The sequence below is a fragment of the Typopeltis vanoorti genome, chromosome 9 (genome assembly GCF_054136105.1).
Source record: "Typopeltis vanoorti isolate ZY-2024b chromosome 9, IOZ_Tvanoo_1.0, whole genome shotgun sequence".
Taxonomy (NCBI): Eukaryota; Metazoa; Arthropoda; class Arachnida; order Uropygi; family Thelyphonidae; genus Typopeltis; species Typopeltis vanoorti.
The window spans coordinates 53,306,181-53,328,526 of NC_143557.1; the positions used below are offsets into that span (position 1 = coordinate 53,306,181).

Genomic DNA, 22,346 nt, shown 5'->3' on the forward strand with positions numbered 1-22,346 from the left:
TTAGCCTCGTATTTAGTGTTGAATACTATGGCTGCTACTCCTTTTCCCTGATTGTCATTGCCTGAATATAAGGTTTTGTATTTATTGCTCAGAAAGATCTCACCAGCTTTTGTCTTTTTTGTTTCAGTCACCCCTATTATGTCGCTCTGGTACTTATCTAATTCCTCAGCTAGCTCCATTTCTTTGCTATCCAGGCTTCTTATGTTGATAGTACTGATCTTGAACTCTGGTAACGTTGAGTTGGGGTGTGTTTCAGGATTTGTTCCAGTAGCTGACTTTCCGCCGTTCCTGGTTCCCTGGTGAAAACAATGGGGATTTTGTTTAACTGAGAAATTCTGTCAGGTTGTACTATCATTTTATATTGTGGTTTAAGCCAATAAGAATACAATTTGGTCAGCTAAATCCCAAATTGCCAGCATATCCTCGTTCATTCAGTATCCAGGTCGATACCTAACAGGGTGCACCATGAGAAGGTGAGGACTGGATCATTAGGTCAGAAGCCCTGCATTCGCTTAAAGGCTATGTGGAGGTCTCCTCTCAGTTATACAACTTTGACCCTTAAGCAACCCGTCATGTGTCACATACATCCTGAATTGAGGACCGACTGTATTTCCTATATTTCTAGATTTTGCTGGTAGGGAACAATACAGCTGTTAATAATTTAAAAAATAAAATATCTGCTATTCTCAAATAATAAAAAAAACACTTGCTTTTTGCCTCATGAGATATGACAAAACCTTGTCTTAATTTAAAGCCTTTATATATAATAACAATGCAACTCTGACCTTGCTGGAAGTCAGATTGTATCCTTTCAAGAAGAAAATTAAAAATTAATATCACTATATTCCTTTGTGAATATAAAGTGGAAAACAGAAATCTCATTCAAGCGGAATGTTTAACAAAATAATTACCTGTTGAACATCAGAAATTTTTTGCTGATGATTCAAAGATGTCAATAAGCTAGACAACTCTTGTTTAAATATCTCATGTATAGTTTTTTTAATATATTCATCATCAACATTGGATTTTTCTTTCATTTTTTCAAGTGCAGATGATAATTTTTTATTCTCATAAAATGATGTAATCAGCGAACTTATTGAAAATGATGTGTTTTCCTTTTCTGCTTGAAACACATCAGAAGGAAAGGATGATGACTTCTCAAGTGGAACCTGAAAAACATATTGAAGAATTCTTAAGTAATATCATGAAGACAAACCATATAATATTAAAATATTAGGAATATTCTCATTTAATTTATTTAAGGAATATTACATTACATCCCATATCTTTTCTTTTCTTTTTTTTTTATTTCTTTTTTTTTACATCATACCACAAATTGAAAATTCAGCTATACTATGTTAAGTAGAATTTCACTAAAAACAATGCTTCTTCCATTATACATTTGTAAATAATGATATAGTCATGCCTCATAATACTCCTGAGAACCAAAGGAACTTTGGTTCTCAGGAGTTTGCTATTACGAGACATGACCATATCATTATTTGTTTGTTATACTGTTTCATTATTATATGACTGTATCATTATTTGTTTGTTATACATGTTTGCTATACTGGATAGTAGTTTGCTAGAGTGAATTTTCTATAGCACAGCAGTGTACCTCATTGGACTACGACTAATTTTTCAATAATTAAAATAAAAAGCCAAAAGGCTAGTATTTTACATTATGAGAATTCTACATTAAAACACTAGCTGTGTTTTACATTATGAGAGAATATCAAGAATAGTGAGGGATCTTGCTCCACCTTTGCTTCGAATTGCCTTCGCCAATAGTTTTTCACAGTGAAACTCATAGATCGTAGTTATCGATCTTGAGTTTCACTTACTGGCTATATAACAATATAGGATTCTTATCCATTTAATAATTTTTCAATAGTTAGTTATAGTGACAGTCAACAATAAAACACCTCAACTAGCTGAAATATCCGATTGGCAGACGAGTTTTTGCTCGTCATTTTTTTTTATAATGAAAGTTCAGTATGGCCAAGTGATGCTTCCAAAGTTTAGCCAAATGCTTACAGCATCATTAGGAGAACTCAACCATTATTATCTAGCAGAAAGGCATACTAGGTTTGGAAATGTTTGTTAAATCTAAGAGCGAGAGTATGCCAAGATTTCTTTTCTTTTTTTTTTTAAATCAATACACCAGTTCAGCATGTTGTTAATTACTTAATTTAGTTTGTAATGAGTGGACCAAGCAGGATTGCTATCTATTTCTAAGATTGATTGTGATTACAGTTGCAAGTATGGCTACTGTTTTGAATCAATATTATTTGCACTGTTAAGCAATAAGCATTTTGTTGTGCACTTTACATTTGTAATTCTATCTATTTTTGAACTGCTGAAAGGTGATAATATAAAACCCAAACTATTACTCAAAGTGCATTGTTTCTATGTGATATAAATTATAGGAAGAAAGAATAATGTCTCTCTCTTCCTTGGTACACATAACTGTTGTTTACATTTTTCTTTGTGTAAGTAATCATCTTTTAAGTTAGCCTATTCTTACAGCATTTAGCCATGGAGATTTAATTAAAACCAACTTTTATATGTAGTTCTGACTTAAGACAGGATTGCAGAAAACTGAAAAACAGATTTATTTAAGTTAGGGAAATGTAATAACCAAATGTCATAAGTTTCATTATAAAGAATAGATTCTGGACTCTTTAGCAAAGGCTAGCCAGGTTGGTGTATCTGCTCTCCAACCAACAGGCTGTAGGCTCAAATCTCACTATGATCATGGATGTATGGGATTCTCTTTGGGTGGTAGATGAATTGCATCACAAGGTGTTAGACCATTGTACTGCTTGTTGGAGGCCTGAAGTGGCTTGAAAATGTTCCATGTTTGGTCTTCAGAACGTGGTTTCCAGAACAAAAAAAAATCAATAAAAGTCAAACTTTACTGCAACGGGCAGAGAAATAATGAGATCATGACTAATGAGCAAAAAAAGTCTTAATTATTTTACACATATTCCCATACAACTACCCACTTTTATAACGAGTATACTACATAGATATGCCATACAAATTTTGGTAATTATGCAAACATTCTTCAGGTGGTTCTTGGAACAATTGTTAGAACAGACAAAAACTCCTGGAAACGGGTTTTTCGTTCCATAAACTCAAGAAAATCGACCATAGAACCCACACTATTTTCAGACAGTACACATCGTGTTAGGATTAAGGACCACGAGATGGCAACACTTGTCAGTTGCCTCTCTTCTCCAGATCATGTATAATTAGTGATAGTCTAGCTATCTTTGATTGGCTACTGGTGGAGATTAGGCTGTCACGCTCAGTCTTCAAAAGTTAGATAGGGATAAAATGGACTTGCTTACTCCCTATATGGGAATAAAAGACGTTTAGCTGATTTTATATATATATGTGTATTTTTTTTATTTATTTGTATGGGGCTTCTCCCCTTTCTCGCCCTCTGTCCCTTTGAAGTAAAAGGTTGAGCTCTCCTAATGAGGGATTAGATATTTGTATATTTTATGACCGTGTGTGTGTTCAGGGGGCCGGTTTGCCTATTCTGAAGGATTAAAAACAGGAGTTTCCAGGTGAAAAAAACCCTCTACCTTCGTATGAGTCATGCTAACTCACTTTTAGTCAAAAGAGACCAGATAAAGGTTCCTCACATCATGGATGGGAATCAAACCCAGGTCTTTCTGACCAAAGCTCTTCATCTGTACCGACTGAACTACAGAGGCTCTTTTATATATACAAGGGTGGTCTGAAACGTTCTCAGCCTAACAATGAAAAAATAAATTTATAATTTCAAAATAATTTTTATTTTTCAACATAATCTCCTTTAAGACTAATAGATTTATTACAGCATTGCTTCAGTATAATTATCCCATTCATGTAGTTGTTCTCAGTAAGATCTGCAAAATAACCCTCTATAACTGCAATCACCTCTTGATTCGAAGAAAAATGCTGACAGCGAGGAAGGGTTTTTTTAGTTTTGGGAAGAGATAGAAGTCAGAGAGCAAAATCTGGGGAATAGGTTGGCTATTCCAACAATTCATAGTGTAGATCCCTTATTTTTCCCATTACCAAAACACCTTTGTGGGCAGGTGCATTGTCCTGGTGAAAAATGATTCTTTTCTTCTGCAAACTGGGCCTTTTCTCACGAATTTTTTCATCCAGTCTGGTTAAAAGATCGGAATAATATTCTCCAGTTATTGTTTTACCCTTTTCAAGATAATTAATAAACAAAATGTCTTTACCATCCCAAAACACCAATGCCACGACCTTTCCTGCTGATAGAACTGACTTTGTCTTCTTTGGTGCTGAACAACTGACTTCTGTCCACTGTTTTGACTGCTGTTTGGATTCTGGTGTGTAATGGTGAATCCAATTCTTATCAATAGTAATAAATTGATGCACAAAATCAGTTTTATTCTTGTTAAAATGCTCCAAGCACTGTTCAGAGAATTTCATGAGAGTGCGTTTTTGATCTGCTGTGATCAAGCGAGCCACCCATCTTATGCAAAGCTTTTTCATTTGCAATTCTTCATGCAAAATATATCCTACACATTCTTTTGAAATGCTTATAGTCTCAGCAATTTCACGCACTTTGACTCACTAGTCATCCAATACCATATCGTGCACTTGATCAATGATTTCTGGTGTTGTTACATTTTTTGGACATCCTTCACGTGGATCATCTTCAAGGCTGGTACGGCCAAGTTTAAACTCGGCAGCCCATTTCTTAATTACTAATTACTAAAAAACAAAGGAGAAGAGTGCCCATAAACATTTATGAACTTCGAATGAATTTCTTTTGGCATTAAATCTTTTTTTTTACAAAGAATTTTATAACTACACGATACTCGATTTTATCCATTTCAAGGGATACAGACTTTTGCTTCAGACAGCTGTATAAAACAAACTACTTGATAGAATGATTTGCAATTTTACACGGATGCTTTTGACAGATGTACCAACTTAGGAAAAAAAATCATGCCAATACTGTTGCCATCTATGGTTGAGAACTTTTCAGACCACCCTCGTAAGCTACACTAAAATAACACATGATGTAGTGTGTAATATAAGGGAAGAAAAATCATGTCTTTGCAGATCAATGATCTTAAAAACTACATTTTCCCACTTTTCTTCTGAATAGCATCAATTAGGTGCTGATATATGAAACTAACAATAACATAAAATTGCACAAAAACTGGTTGCTTTATGTGAAACTGACTTCTAGGAGAAAATGCTTCCCACTCCACTGAATACAGATATTTGAAAATATATATAAATTTCACAGTGTCTATTTCCATACATACAATATCAAATGAAAAGAATTATTTACTTTTTTGGATAAAAACTTGGAATAAAAGACTGTTTTACTCATTGAGTTTTGGAATGTGCATTTCTAACACTTTCAGTCAAGCAACTAGTTGTATATGTGTAAGAGATTAGTTTGGAGCACTGGATTTCCTCCACCACCACTACCTTCTGTAGTTCTCTTGGCATCTTGTCAGCACCTGTGCTTCTAATTTATTTCTGAACTATAATTGTCCTTGTAGGAAATAAACAATGTGCACTGCACTTTAGTTTTATACACTGCCAAGCAGGTGATGATAAAAGTTTTATTCCCATGCAGTTAGCCGTAGTGTCATAGTGGTACATGTGCTGCTATGACCAAATTTAAAGTTGATTAATTAAATATGCCCAATTACATAAGTTGAATATATATACTTTAATGATTTATTTATATCACAGTTTTTGCTTTGTTGAAAATAATCCTCTTATTCCTGAAATAATATTTTTATATTATTTCAGGAATCAGAAATAGTAGGTAATGGAGCTACCTAGTATCTCCAACCAGAGACTAAGTTCAAGGACTAATATAAAATTTTAATTAACCCCAGAGAAATGCCTTGTATATTTGGAAGGCAAGAATGACAAATATTTGGAGTCAAATTTACTGAGCCAAGAACATGAAGTAAGAAGACAGTGTTGGTAGTGGTGCATAAATAAACCAGTAAAAAAGGAAAATGATGAATCAAATGGGGTATAAATTTTGAAACCTAAAACTTTAAAAAAAAAAAAAATTAAAGACCAAAAAGGAGCCAAAATAGTGAAATATATACATGACCATCACTAATTTCCAGGAGCATGCTGACCATATGTGCAATGTGTGCGATGCACACAGGCACCAGGATAGTAAAGGCACCAAAGATTTGGTATTTTAAATAAAATGAATTTTGTCAGCAAAATACTGCAGTCTTCATCTATGAATCTCCAACTTACTTTAGATGCATTGAATGATCTGAACCAATTTTTAAATGATTATAGGTCTGATGAAACTTTCAAAGAAATTGTAGAAAGCTAAAATTAATTGCAGCAAAATTTGATGCAGAATCTGTATTTTGTAGTAGTAGACCACTAAGGCAATGTAAAAAGACAACACAATTTGATTACGAACATGAAAAAGAAAATATAAATTGATTTCAGTTTTTGTATTTGTTAAGTACTTCATGAAATAAAGAATATTTATTATCTTGTTGTAAAAAGTTACGACAAAAATTAACAAATGAGAATCATTCAGACATTGATACAGACGATTTATGTGAAGAAATTTTACACTGTCAACCATTTATTTCTAATTTTAAAAAAGATATATATCAGATAATTCAGTATATTTATTCAAACGACTTAATCACAGTTTATCCAAACTTTACAATTGCTCATCGGATTCTTTTGTCATTACCGATATCTGTAGCATCTGCGGAACAGTCCTTTTCTAAACTTGCACTCCACAATGGTACAAGACAGATTTTCAAATCTTGCCATTATATAAATAGAGTCAGATATTTTGGATCAACTTGATATACATGATATTACTCAAGAATTTTCAATTTTCATTAATGAAAACTAGAAAAGTTCAATTCACTAAGTGATTTTTCTTTCTGCTTAAATATTTATTTAACTATTTCTTTACCCAATAATGTTTAATATGTTCCTGTTTTATATACTTGTAAGTTACTATTATTTATTTATCTTATTATTTATTTACTTTTTTTTTTCAAATTATTTTTGTTGTTTTTGTATCCTTGTATGTTTATTGTTTTTTATACACTTTTTTTTTGTAATTTCTGCTTTTTGTTCAATAAACCTATAATTAATATATTTCGTATTTCATTTTAACTCACTGATACATTTTTATAAAGTGATTTTTTATTGGGGGTAGGGGTATAGGGGTGCCAACTAAAGTTTTGCACACAGGTGCCGGATACTACTGGCGTGTCCCTGCTAATGTCATGTCACTGATCCTGTATATACACCAGTATCCAAAAGAACAAACACTATTTTTGAAGATTACAACTGCAAGTTCAGATGAATCAGCTTGTGGCAATTTGTATAACTGACGATTCTGAGTAGAAAGCAGGTGCACATTCAACTTTTTGAATCATGCACAAAGGCATCACATGGTGACACTCAATAGGATAAAAGGCAAAAGGCTGTGCTAAGTGAATTGTGTTTGAAGGAAGACCTTTTTGTGAAAGAATAAAGTTGCAAACTTAGGTGTCTTGTAATGTCTCAAAGAAATCTAGATGATTTCACGAGAGGAAGAATTATTGGAATGCTTGAAGGAGGCCACAGAATTATTGATATTGCCAGAGAGTTTCCAGACATTTGCTAAGAGGCCACCCTTGCTCTACTGTGCAGCATGAAAACGGATTTTTGTTTATAACAGCTCTACGCTCCATAGCAGGTCTGCTTGTAAGTAGGCTCTACTTAAACACAGGTACGTGGATATCTCAAAACTGTGCAACAAGTAGGCCTAAATGCCCACAGTTTGTGTCCCCTTATCCACAGCTCATCATAGAGCATGAGCATGTTTTCAGTGGTGTTGTATCCGTGAAAATTAAAAAAGACATCAATGGTATAATGTCCACTTTACAGAGGTGAGTCATTTTATTCCTTTCTCTGATTGTAGATGACACTTGTTCTAGAATGAAAGTGGTACTGCTGCTTACCATCATGAGAATGTTCTTGAAAGGGATAGATACAGCAGTACTTGGGTCATGGTGTGGAGAGGCATTATGCTTAATAGATGCACTGAGCTACAAGTGATGGGGAAAAATGGACTATGCCTGGTGAATATTGCAAAAAAGTCTTCAACGTCATGTTCAATTATTCGGTGATGCTGTAGGCAAAGAATTCATTTTTAAGGATGACAATGTCACATTACATTGTACATGAGAAGTGCAGATACTTCTGGAGACCAAGGATAATAATCAATAATAATCCCATAGGGGGTTATTATTGCAAAATATAGCAAGTGAATCTAGCATTTTTGTTTACAGTTTGTTGTGATAACTCTTTCTCCTTGTTTAAGGAATCTTGTAATGGCTAACTTCATTTGTTTGCATTTGAGAAAGTAATTATGCTGAAATTGTTCACTCATATTTTTTTTGCAAATTTATAAAACCAGAAGGAAGGCTTCAGTGATTATACTTTAATTTAACAATAACATGAAAAGTATTCATTGACCAAAGAGTAGTATCTATCTGCAATGCACGAAGTATTCCCTCAAGGTTAACGATCCTTCAAATCAGTGAACAAAAAAGGTGCTTTCCGGACAAGGTCGGATAAATGGTATATTACTGTATGTCTAAATGACAATTCTTAAAAATGCACATGTTTAGAATTGCTGAAAATTTTAAAGAAAAAATCTTGAACGGCGATCCTAATCTCGAGTGATCAATGAAAGTTCATCAGGAAATTGAAAATTCCATCCATTGCTACCGAGTTTTATACGAAGAAAAAAGAAAGAAAAAATTCCACTAGGCAACTCTACACCAATTTTTATCCAAAAAAGAATAATTGTATGTACTGTATGTACTCCTTATATATAAATAGAGATTAAAGAATAATCGTGTTTGTCTAAATGAACCTTTATTTTTTACTTAACACGTTTAATACATTTCTTTTTTACTTCATATATAAAATTTAATTAATAGATTTGAAAAATCCTTGGCAATGATAATCCATTTTATATGCATTATTTATCCCGATTATCACGGATTCGATTATTGCAGTATTTTTCGTGGCAACAATAACTGCGATACTCGAGGTATTCCTGTATATAAAATTCTTAAAAATGCATGCATTCTATATTAACAATAATACAGCTGTAGACATTTTTCCTTTGCACTACACACACACACAGAAAAAGTGCTCATTAAACATATGTCATAATATTATAAAATCTGTATTTCTGAAAAATCTTTACCTGACTGTCTGTCTGTACAGCAAATATTCTTGTAATAATGGATACCAACTGCATCAGTAAGTTTGATGATGCAACAGTTGCATAACTTAGTGGACTAGATAAAGTACTTACACTATCCATAGGCAGAGTATAGCCTGTGTGGAACATAAAATTACATTAAAAATAAATTTGCAAAACATACTGGTTTATTTGAAAACATTACTGTGAGAGTGAAATCCTATCTTAGGATTTCATTAATACATAATACATAAATTAAAAGTTAAAAAATAAAAATACAAAGTGGCATGTTTAAAAATAAATTATACTTCTCCATTTTTTCTTTTTGTAATAGAGTTTAAAATGATTTAATTTAATAATTAACTGAAGATGACAAGAAGCCAACTGATATCCAAATAAAAAAATGAAAAATGCAAAATATATTGCCAAAAAAAAAAAAAAAAAAATCCAGCCATTCATTTTTATATACATTAACCATACATACCTAATAAATTAGCTCTGTTATTAACTAGTTATTAACTAAATGCAGTAATTTTATGCAATAGTTTCCAAACTTTAACATGCCCCCAAAAAGTATCATCCATTTTCATAAGATAATCGATTCAGATATTTATCACAGATGGTAGTACATGAGAAATGTTAAAAAAAAACAGGAAATTTCAACAAATTTTTTCTGTTGTACTATTAAATAGCACTGTTCAAGTTATGTTCACCTGACTATATACAGATATTCAATGTGCGCTTTGTATCTCCCTATTATTCCAAAAAAAGATCATTCCCCTCTGGGGGTTATGCTCCACATTTTCTAACTCAGGACTTAATGGATGAGATTTTTAACTTATAAGCCTTTTTTCACAGAAACATTTTCTACATGCTTAACCAAAACCAGTAAAAAATAAATTTTTAATTGTCCATCATCAACATTAGGTAACAATACTTATAAAATACAGATTACTTGTACAATAAGAGTGAACTCACATGGACCTAAGAAATAATTCCTTATAGCAAAAAGAAACTGTTTAATGAATGGTGGTGGTGTGTGTGTGTGGGGGGGGGGTTTCTTCTCCTGATTTTTAGAAATAAATGCCTTCAAAATAGTATCTGTTGGATATTTAAGCATTCATCTGGAGCCAGCTAAATGTAGTCTTAGAATCACTCTCTCTCAAATCTTTGGCAAATTAATACAGCATAGTGGGATTAGGAGAGTAGTTTTGCAGCTGATGCCTATTCTAACAATAGGCTCTTAGACCTCTAGCAACTTCTGTAGGCACAGCATAGCTGTCTTAACACATTTAATCATCTGTGAATATCCAAGAACATAGTCTACCTGTCCAAATCTTGCCATACAGATGATCGCAGATACAGTTCTTGTGTTCTTCAAGATAGATAAAAAGATAGCATGGAGAACTTGAATTTTTTCCAATGCACCATGAACATACGAGAGGGGAATAATTTAGTTGCGATCTTGTACGCTGCTTGTAGGAAGGATGGCGATGGCATGCAGCACAACCACTGGCAAATTTTCAGAAATATCATTCAAATTTTCTAGCCTGGTGGATACCATATCTGCAATCCAACGAACAAGCTACAAGTTTGAATCCTGCTATGGGAATCGATGTTTGTGATTATCATATAGGTAGCACATGAATTTGTGAGACCACTGCCCCACCTATTGGAGGCCTGAAGTAGGTTGAAAAGATTAATGTTTGGTACCTAGAACAGGGTTTCTGGGCAATGTAAAAGAAAGTAAAAATAATAATAATGAAAATAAAAATCAATAAAAATAGAAAAAAAAATCCTTAACTCAACCTTAACTCAAATGTTTGCAACCTTTTGCGGGTGGAAGACACATAGACATCCCTGAATCTTTCTCAGGATATGAAGCCTGAAATCATTCAAGCTTCGTATGCTGATAGTACCAATCTTGAACTCTGATGTTGGGGTATGTTTCAGGATTTTTTCCAGTAACTGACTATTCGCCTGATTCCCTGGTGAAAACAACAGGGGGGGGGGGGGCTTGTTTAACCGGGCAGCGCCCCAGCCAGCATGAAATTCTGTCATGTTGTACCATCATTTTATATTATGGTTTAAGCCAATAAGAATAAAATTTGGTCTGATCCCAAATTGCCAGCACATCCTCATTCGTTCAGTATCTAGGTAGATACCTAACAGGGTGCGCCACGAGAAGAGGAGGATTGGACATTAGGTCAGAAGCCCTGGTCAGTTCTCTGCATTCCTTTAAAGCCTATGTGGAGGTCTACTTTCAGTTATACAGCTTTCACTCTTAAGCCCATAAAATTAATTTTAAAAAATAGAAAAAAAAATTCTTAGCACATCCACAGTACCAATGTACTACAGATTACCAAAAACCTTTCACGATTGGAAGCCAATTAAAAAACTAAAGACAGATTTCCAAGCTTATCTAACCCTGAGCTCATTCCCACTACTAATTCTAACATATTTAAGTATACAACCATTTGTGAGTGAGATTCACATTAAATAAATATTTTGCTGTTACTTCGGTAGCATTTTGGCCCAGTTTATTCTCATAAAGTTTACACTGACTAAGTGGAGTGGCCAATTTATCCATCAATCTTTACAATTCTAACAAACCTGACTTCATGCTTGCTGAATATTAAATAACTCAGCATCACTTGCATGTTCAAAGTGTATTTTGAATTTTAATTATAAGTAACCATATGTTATCTACTAATCACTTAATTTCTTTCTAAATCTTGACTCTGAAAAAAATTGCAAAAACTTTTTTGGTTTCTTTAACCTTCAGCACATCTCCAAGAGTTAGAACTCATCATCATAAAATTCCTTATATATACCCTCAAGGGGTGTACAGGATATGATAGTACTACATGAAAAATTTACATCATTACTACTTCCTATCTACAATTTTCCTCCAAATCAGTCTGTTAAATGTCAAGACTCCAATATTATAAGGTCTTATATTTCTGTCTTCTAAGGCACTTTTTACTGCATTAATCCACCTATCTTAGTCTTCCTCTGGGTCTTTCTCCTGCCAACCTGGCAGAGAACACTTGTTTTGCTAATTTTTCATCTCCCATTCTACTTAAGTGACCACACCACCTGAGATTAGCTCTGCTAATGCATTCATGGATGCTAACAATATCAAGTTCTTTCTTAATATCCTCGTTTTTAATACCACATTGCCATTGATGTCATCCGTTCATGCCCCTAATCTTTCTCAGAACTCTTATATCTGCGGTGTCTAGTCTTTGGTCAAGTGTTTTACTTTTAACCCAGCTCTCAGATCCATAAGTTAAAATTGATTTAAACATTGTCTTGTACACAGCTAATTTCTTTCTTAACAGCATGATTGATTCTGTTGTCTACTTCCATATTTAACTTATCAACTTCACTAAAAATCGTGCCTAAGTAGCCGAAATGTTTTACTTGTTCTATAAGTTCTCCATTCACAATGCAGTTGATATTTTCAATGTTTCTGCATATTTTCATTGTCTTTGTCTTTTTAATGCTGACCTTCATACCATATCTATTACAACAGTTATTCAATTTAGTCAGGGAATCTTCAGACTTGTAGTTGATTTATTTAGAATTATATAAATCCACTACAAGTCTGCAAGATTTGTAGTGGATTTATTTAGAAGTATAACATCATCTGCAGAAGAGCTGAGATTAACATCATCAATTTTGATATCAGGTTTAATACTACTTTCCTTAATGACGTGATCCATATAGATAATGAATAAGAGAGGGGATAATGTACATCCTTGTTTGACACCAGATTTAACAATAAACCATCTTCCTGTACGCCCTTCAATTCTAACTGCTGACGTACAACTAAAATAAAAATTAAGTATTGCTTTATATAATGACCCACTGACACCATACAACTGTAGCGTTTTGAACAGCTTTTCTCTTGGCACCTTATCATATGCCTTTTTAAGATCTACAAAACTTAAATGCAAATCTTTGTTATATTCCCATGATTTCTCACTGAACTTCTCTTCCACAATCCTTCTCAACCGTTTCTCAAGTATACTTGCATATATCTTACCAGGAACACTCAGTAATGAAATTCTTCTGCAATTCTCACATTGAGTTTTATTTCCCTTTTTATATATGGGTACCATGAGAGCTCTACTCCAATTATCTGGAATTTGTCCCTCTGTCCAGGTCTCCTAAACTGTGCAGTGCAGCCACTGTACGACTTTTTATACCTTCATACTTGAGCATTTCTGGTCGAATACCATCTACTCCTGCTGCATTTCCACATTTCAGGCTTTTGATGGCTTTTTCTCCTTCAAGTATGGATATGTCATCCAGACTGCATATGTGGTCAATGTTTTTTACTACTGTGCTGTCATCACTGCTTGTTTCATTTAGCAGTTTTTCAAAGTAATTACTCCATACATCAAGGATATCTTTTTCTGCAGTTTTCATGTCAACTTTATCATCTTTAATTCCTTTTGCAGTACTCTTTCCTCCATTTCTAAACTTCTTCAACAACCTCCAAAATATTTTGCCACCTTCTTGATATTTATTTTCTATGTTCTTACCAAAGACTTCCCATGACTTTTGTTTAGCTAGATTTACACGGTGTTTAGCTTTCTTACATTTGTCTCTGTATTCTCTAAGAGCACAAGCTGAATTATTTGCCAGGAACTTTTGATATGCTTTCTTCTTTTCCTTCACTGCCTCTTTAACTCCCTCCATCCCCCATGGAGTTCTGATTTTTCTATCCTTGCAGACAACCTCCCCACATCCCTCTCTGGCTGAATCAATCATTGTTTTCATCAGGGCTTACCAGTGAATCGCCAAGGTTTGGTTCTTGCTCTCAAACTCTTTCATTTATTCATCAATAATATTTATGTATTTTAGTCTACAGGTCACATCTGAGAGCTGCTCAACTTTTATTCACTTTAAAACTTTCTTACATGTTATTCTTTTCAATATGAAATTCAATTTTATCCTGCTCAAGACTAAATAGTGATCACTTCCAATTTCAAATCCTCTGTACACTCTGGTGTCCTGCACCAGTGGGAAAACATCACTATCAACAATAACATAGTCAATGAGACTTTTCTTATTCCTTGCCTCTTTTCTCCATGTGAATTTGTGCACATTTTTATGTTGGAACATTGTGTTAGTAACAACCAGCCCATGCCCTGAGCAGATATCCAACAGGTATTTGCCATTATTATTAACTTTGTTCTTTTCTCCAAATTTTCCCAAAACATTTTTGTATGTCTGACAATCATTTCCTACTCTGCTATTTAGATCCATAACAAGGACCAACTTTTCCTTTTTCATTGTGTCAGTTGCTTTCTCTGAAACTTCAAAAATTCCTCCACTTCTAACTTAGTAGAACCTGCTGTAGGACCATAGGCACAAATAAGTCTCATTGTCCAGTTCCCCATTCTCATCTTTGCCCACATCACTCTATTGAGACTGCCTGCCATTCAAGAAGATTAGCCTCATATTTAGTGTTGAATACTATGGCTACTCCTTCTTTTTCTTGATTGTCATTGCCTGAATATAACATTTTGTATTTATTGCTCAGAAAGATCTCACCAGTTTTTGTCTTTTTTATTTGAGTCACCCCTATCATGTCAATTTGGTACTTATCCAATTCCTCAGCTAGCTCCATTTCTTTGACATTCAGGCTTCTTATTGATAGTACCGATCTTGAACTCTCATAATGTTGAGTGGGGTAAGTTTTAGGATTTGTTCCAGTGGCTGACTTTTCGCTGTTTGCCCTGGTTCCTGGCGAAAACAAGGGGTCTTGTTTTCGCCAGGAACCCTGAGGGCGTTTTAACCCAGTTAAAACGCCCAGTTTTAACTGGGCGATGCCCTAGCCGGCATGAAATTCTGTCATGTTGTACCATCATTTGAAATTTTGGTTTAAGCCAATAAGAAAACAATTTGGTCAGCTAAATCCCAAATTTCCAACCCATCCTCGTCCGTTCAGTATCTAGGTAGATACCTAACAGGGTGCACCACGAGAAGATGAGGACTGGACATTAAGTCAGAAGCCCTGGTCAATTATCTGCATTCCTTTGAAGGCCATGTAGAGGTCTTCTCTCAGTTATGTAGCTTTGACTGTCAAGCAATACTACATCAGGAGTTAGAACTCCTGATCTTTTAAGTAATGTTTTAACGTTGAAATATGCTCATTCTTTAAAGGACATTTCTTATGTGAATTCAACTTTGGCCTAGCTCTTCAGAGATAATCACTACCACTGCCACAATCAAGTTATGGTGACCAAGACATCTTTCACTCTGTCCAACATGCTTATTTCCATAGTGCTTTTCACACAGTTCACCAAATAGCAAATGGCTTTTCACATATCAGGTGCTCAAAAGTTTGGCACTTTCCTATCCAAGGTGACTGTGTGTATAAAATTCCCTCCAAAATTTTATTTCCAAAAATGTTTACTTTGTATTACACTCATTGAACAAGACAACTGCAAATTTTGAACACTTTGAAGGAAGAAAGACTGTTTGGGGATCTGCAGCAGCAACAGCAGTACTGAGACATCAATGAAATCTAAATACAGTTGCAAGAAACTTCACAAAATTTGGGAAACATTAATCCTCAGAGATCCCAATTTACAACCTAGGCCTCCTACAATCGCCCAGAGATGGCACACAACCTAGATAGGGCTCTAGAGTCAGCCATGTGTTGTCTTTGTGTTACAATTGTTAGTTGTAATCCCTGAAGACATCTCGGTGACCAGATGAAATATTGGAAGCATTAAAAATAGTTTTTAATCTTTCCTATTTTTAATCTTTTCTAGTGCTGTCCTCAAGGAACTTAAGCCTTAACACATGAATACAGAGGGTAAATGGTACATTATAAAAAGCAATACATAGTCTATATTTAACTTGTAAGGCAGCAGTTAGAGAAATACAAATAAAGAAAAACTCAGAGAAATACAATAAGATGGTTTAGTGTAGAATTATGTGTAAGACAAGGGTGAACACTATCTACTCTTATTCCTCATTTATATGGATCACATTAAAAAACATGAAAGAAACTGGCATTAAATCTGATATTAGAATCAGAGATATGACACTTAGCTCTTGGTCTTATGCATATCATATACTCCTGAACACATCCAGTAAGTCTCCAATATTCTCTTATTAAAGTGAATAACAGCTGTAAAAATTTGAATGAAAACCAGTAATAAGACTGAAAATAGGCAGAAATTGAACACATCTTTGAAAGTTTATTTTTCATTTGGTTAGACTATAATAAATTTAGTATAATCCTTTATCCAAGTGTGAGCAAACAAAGTTTGCACCTGAAAATATCTTCAGGACTGGGGTAAGGCAGTATAACACCAGGCAACTCGTAACAAAGGTGGACCAAGCTAACATCACTCATATCTCAGTGTCTCCCATAATGCAAAACACATCTCCTTGTGGATATGTATAATGTTATGCATTAAGGGATTAAACACTGTTTAATGCATTAAACACCGTTTGGCAACTCCTATAGGTAAAGATGACCTCGCCATTTCTTCTGTCTAGTATCTCCACTTCTTCTGGGCCTGGCTCCCACTGAAGAGACCTCAATAAAGGTCGAAACTAGTCTGGGTAGTGGCCCTTCCCTTAATGCATAACATTAGACATATCCGCAAGGAGATGTGTTCTGCATTATGGAAGATGCTGAGATAGGAGTGATGTTAGCTTGGTCCACCTTTGCTACGAGTTGCCTGGTGTTATACTACCTTACCCCAGTCCTGAAGATATTTTCAGGTGCAAACTTTGTTTGCTCACACTTGGATAAAGGATTAGACTAAATTTATTATTGAACACATCAACTGCATTTCAAATGGAGAGCCTATATAACAAGTAAAATATTTCATCTATTTTGGCACAGTTTTTAGTGAAGATGACAAATTAAATATGAAAATAGATAACAGAATTAGTAAAGCTAGTATGGTGAGGAGCCAGATGAATAAATTTATTCAGAATAAGAAAGAAATTACCCAAAACATTAAATCAACAGTATACAAGACAGTGTTCAAACCAGTTTTAAGTTAGAGATCCAAAAGTTGGATTGAAATAAAGCACTTGTTCAAAAATTAATGACTACAGATATGAGAGTTCTGAGAAAAATTAGGGGACTGAACAAATGCCATTGATGACAGAATCATATTCATACTAAAAATGAAGACATTAGGACTTGTGATAGTTTGCATTCAAGAATATGTGAGCAGGGCTAATCTAAGGTGGTATGGTCGCTTAAACAGAAGAAAGGTCAGCAAAACAGGTGGTTGATGACAAAAAAAAAAAAAAGAAGAAGACCAAAGTCTAAGTAGATTGATTCAGTAAGAAGTGCCTTAGAATGAAATGTCAGATATGGCAGTACAATATTGGAATCCTGAGATAAGTAATCAACTAATTTGGAGAAAACTGTTGATAGAAGATTAATAATAATATGAACTTAATCATGTGGTAATGTCGTAGTAGCCTGAACACCCCTTGAGGCTACATATCAGGAAATTGACTGATTGAAACACATATATTTATATATAAAATATATTAATAAAATAATATATCACTGTATTAATATGCCAATTAACATAAGATAAAAGAAAAGCTTATTAGAACACAATACCTGCATCTAACCTAATACGGTTACACAGTACATTACTATAAGCACTAGATGATTGGTTGACATTTTCTATTGCCAAAGTCAGAGGGTTAGATTTTATAACCAAAGTACAAAATGCCCCCCCTCCACCTCTTTCATCGTTTTTTTTTATATTAAACTTCAAATATCATCTTATACAGTGACAGACACGGATATCATTATTTAGAAGATATTGCTGTGCTACTAAGCAAGATCTCACTCTGTCAAAGAAGTAAATTAACTGCTTGGTGTGAGAAATGTTTTCACCAGTGACATATCTAACTTCAAAAACAATAATCCCATTATGAATGAAGAATTCTTGTATGTATATTGAAATGAATCACAATATAAAAGAAAAACATAAAATTCATCCTTGTTTTCTATCTTTAAACAATTCTGTTTCTATACATCATACACATACACAAACATGTACACTAGATAAACATACCATATAGCCAGAGTAATACAGGTAAAAAAAAGAGTAGCAACAACACCAGCAGTTTCTTCTTTCCAAAGGATGAACACCTATAATGAGATAGTTGATTAGCAACATCATTCCTATAATGGCAATAGCTATCTGCATAAACACAGTATTTTACAACATATAATACAAACAAGTGATCACAACAACCAAATCTAGAACTATTTTCTAATATGTATATCACAGATACAATTTTGTTTTGCCTAATTCTGATTAAAATGATTCAAATGAGCAAAAACTGAAAAACGACAAATTTTAACAGAGATCCTGCATATCAATTTTATTAAGTACAGAGTATCATCACTGTGTCAAAAATAGCAAAAGAAACAAACAAACAAAAAACAGACTCCTCTTTCAACAAAAATTCTTGAACCTAAGATTCAAAATTTCTGTATTACAATATGGATGTGACCGAATATGCAATATGCATTAGTTAGCAGCCTCTTGTAACTGTTCACAAAATAGCCGAGTTTGATACTCTCATATTAGTAGTTTCTATGATCAACTGTTTCATTTCTAACCCAGCTCTAAGGATCCATAAGTTAATCTGAGTTGAACACTGTCTTGAATATTCTGACTAATCTCTTTCTTACTTCATATATTTTTTATTCAACTGGCTATCCACCATACTACCTTTCCTTATATTATTGTCAATTTCCATATGCAGTTTATCATCTTCACCAAAAATTGTTTCTAAATAGCTGAAATATTTTACTTCTATATACTTTTTTTTTAGTTTTTTTTTTTTTTTTTTTTATTTCATATTATTCTATTTAATTATCGCTAGAGGTCAGGCTAGGAAAAAGATTAATTAACAATTAAATTCAAAGAAGCATGTGAAATGCTCAAACACAACCCAAATCTGAACAAAAATGATGGCCTAACTATTCCAAGAATGTTATATAGGTTGCAAATGTGTCCTCCACATTTGGAATGTGGAGGACACATTTGCAACCTATATAACAACTAGAACAAGCTGAAGAAAAATACATCATACACATACATCATAAATCCGACTACAAGAAGACAACTTGTTTTTTTTTTAAACATTCAATAGCAACTGAAGGAAATCTTAGCATAACAATCGGAACTGTACAAATCTGGAAGATTAGCACATGAGGACTTTAGCAGTTTATTGTAGTTGTTTACTTTAATTATAGACATTTGTATTTATCTATTTACCTAATTTTTTTATTTTTTATTTATTTATTTTTTTTTTGATTTTATGTTATTCTATTTAATTATCGCTAGAGGTCAGGCTAGGAAAAATATTAATTAACAATGTAGATGTATTTTATGAGTGTACAGGACTAGAGCATGTACCTTGTTTCCCTATACGCATGTATCCTTCTGATGATGACCTCAATACAGGGGTCAAAATGTCAAGTATTATTTTATTAATAATTAATAAAATAATCATTTCAGCACATGTGTCTTGTGTTATTAAATTTGTAAATATGAATTTTATTCTATAGTTTCTCTATTCAAAATGCAGCTCATGTTTTCGATGTTCATATGCAAATTTCTTACAGCAATTTTTCAATTTAGTTAAAGAATCCTGCACACTTGTACTGGATTTATTTTGGATTTTAACATCATATCATTAAAGTGGAATTGAGATTAACATCCTAATTTTGATATCAGATTTAATGCTACTCTTCTTCATAATATGATCTGTACAGATGATAATAACAGGATAGATAATGAGCATCCTTGCCTCACACCTGATTAACATCCAAACACCTTCCTGTACCTCCCTCAATTTTAACTCATGACTTACAACTCAACTACAGACTATGTATTACTTGATAAAATGTCCATTTACACCATATAACTATAATGTTTTGAAGAGCTTTTTTCTTGGTAACTTGCCATATGCCTTTTTTCAGATTTACAAAACTTATACAGATCCTTGTTATATTACGATGATTTCTCAACTATTTGTCTTAAAGAGAAAATCCTCCATGTGACTGAAACCCAGTTTGCTTTTCTCTAAAATTTTCTTCTATAATCTTTCATAGCTTCTTTTCAAGTATATTTGCATAAATCTTATCCAGACCACTCATTAGGGAGATTCCTCTATGATTCTCAAATTCAGTATATTTCCATTTTTACAGAAGAGTACTATGAGAATTATATCATAATCATCCATAACTGGGGTGCTTAAGGGTCAAAGCTGTATAACTGAGAGGAGACCTCCACACAGCCTTCAAAGGAATGTGAAGAGCCGACCAGGGTTTCTGACCTAATGTCCAATCCTCACCTTCTCGTGATGCACCCTGTTACGTATCTACCTGGATACTGAACAAACAAGGATGGACTGGCAATTTGGGATTTAGCCGACCAAATTGTATTCCTATTGGCTTAAACCAAAATACAAAATGATGGTACAATGACAGAAATTCATGCCAATTGGGGCATTGCCCAGTTAAACAAGGCTCCCGTTGTTTTCGCCAGGAAACCAGGGCAAGCAGTGAAAAGTCAGCTACTGGAACAAATCTGAAAACACACTCCAACTCAACATCATCAGAGTTAAAGATCAGTACTATCAACATAAGAAGCCTGAATGGCAAAGAAATTGACCTAGCTGAAGAATTAATTAGATAAGTACCAGATCGACATAATAGCCCCTATTATGTCGATACAAAATTTTATATTCAAAATGTTATATTCAGGCAATAACAATCAAGGAAAAGAAGGAGTAGCCATAGTATTCAACACTAAATACAAGGCTAATCTTCTTGAATGGCAGGCAGTCTCAAGTAGAGTGATGCGAGGAAATATGAGAATGGGGAATTTTTCATGTAGTACTATCATATCCTGTACACCCCTTGAGGGTACACGGCAGGAATTTGATGATGATGATCATCATCCATAACCTGACCTACCTTCTGCCAAGGCCTTATGAATTAAGCAGCACAGACACTTTAAAACTATTATATCTCCATATGTGAACATTTCTGGTTGACTATTCTATTCCAGTTGCCTTTCCACATTTCAGGCTTTTGATGGCTTCAGTATTGGTATGTGTTCCTTGCATTCCTCTTGAATATTTCTACCACTAATCTATCACTTATTGTCTTTTTTAGTAATCTTTCAAAGTAATTACTCCAGACATCTACAATATCTTTCTCTTCAGGTTTTTTTATAATCTTATCAGTTCTGATTCCTTTCACATCAGGCATGAAGTTAATTCATGCAAAGAGTGTACCATATATGTCAAACCTACATACATCGAAGTTAAAAACCAATGAGAAAAATTCTAATTCATCCATGATGATTTGGAACATTCATCAGAAAACTTAATTTAGGCCTTTAGAATAATGAAAAGCAAGTAAGCTAAAAAAAACATTTATGTATTAACAGAGCAAGAGTTAAATGGATATGATACTTTCTACAAAACGTATTTTCAAGCATTGTTTGAACAGCTGTAGCCTTCTTTTTCTCTTCATAAAATTTACAACAGCTAATTCTAGGGTTCAGTAAACAAACATGTGCTTTCCACATTCGGATCTAAATTCATAATTTGTTGTTTAACAGTTTCCAAATTTCAAAACATCTGCTCAAGTTTCTTTAGCAAAATTTGCTTTGAGACCTCTCCTTCAGCCACAATTTTTTCTTTCTTGTTGTGAACATACTGTTATTTTAATTCTGTAAGATCCGTGTCAGTGAGTGGCTATGAATACAAGTCCAGCCATTCTCTTGCAATGGGGGAAAATCAACATCTTCAAAGCCAATGATGCTAATTTCTTCAATAAGATCATCATCTCGATTTTCAAAGCAATAAAAGTCATTTGCGCAGTAAGGAAGAAGAAATTTCCATACAGCCCTTATTAAGCTACTGTAACTTCTTGCCATGACTCAAAAATATTTTCAATAGCTTGCCTAGTGTTAAAATTTTTCCGAAATTCAGTCAACGAATTACACCATCTCCTGTTGTAGCTTGCACAAGTTCTTAATGG

The 22,346-nt window shown here is 33.7% G+C and overlaps 1 protein-coding gene across 1 annotated transcript in view; it reads right to left on the bottom strand.

Moving 5' to 3' along the window:
• The window catches only part of LOC150103050 (uncharacterized), a 320,792-nt gene that overhangs the window by 139,496 nt on the left and 158,950 nt on the right, over nt 1–22,346 (bottom strand). The window contains exons 9-11 of the mRNA XM_090397384.1: nt 18,352–18,428; nt 9,269–9,402; nt 912–1,169 (exon numbers count right to left, since the gene is read on the bottom strand). Of these exons, the coding sequence (XP_090253510.1) occupies nt 912–1,169; nt 9,269–9,402; nt 18,352–18,428 (469 nt within the window). The remainder of the gene's footprint in view (nt 1–911; nt 1,170–9,268; nt 9,403–18,351; nt 18,429–22,346) is intronic.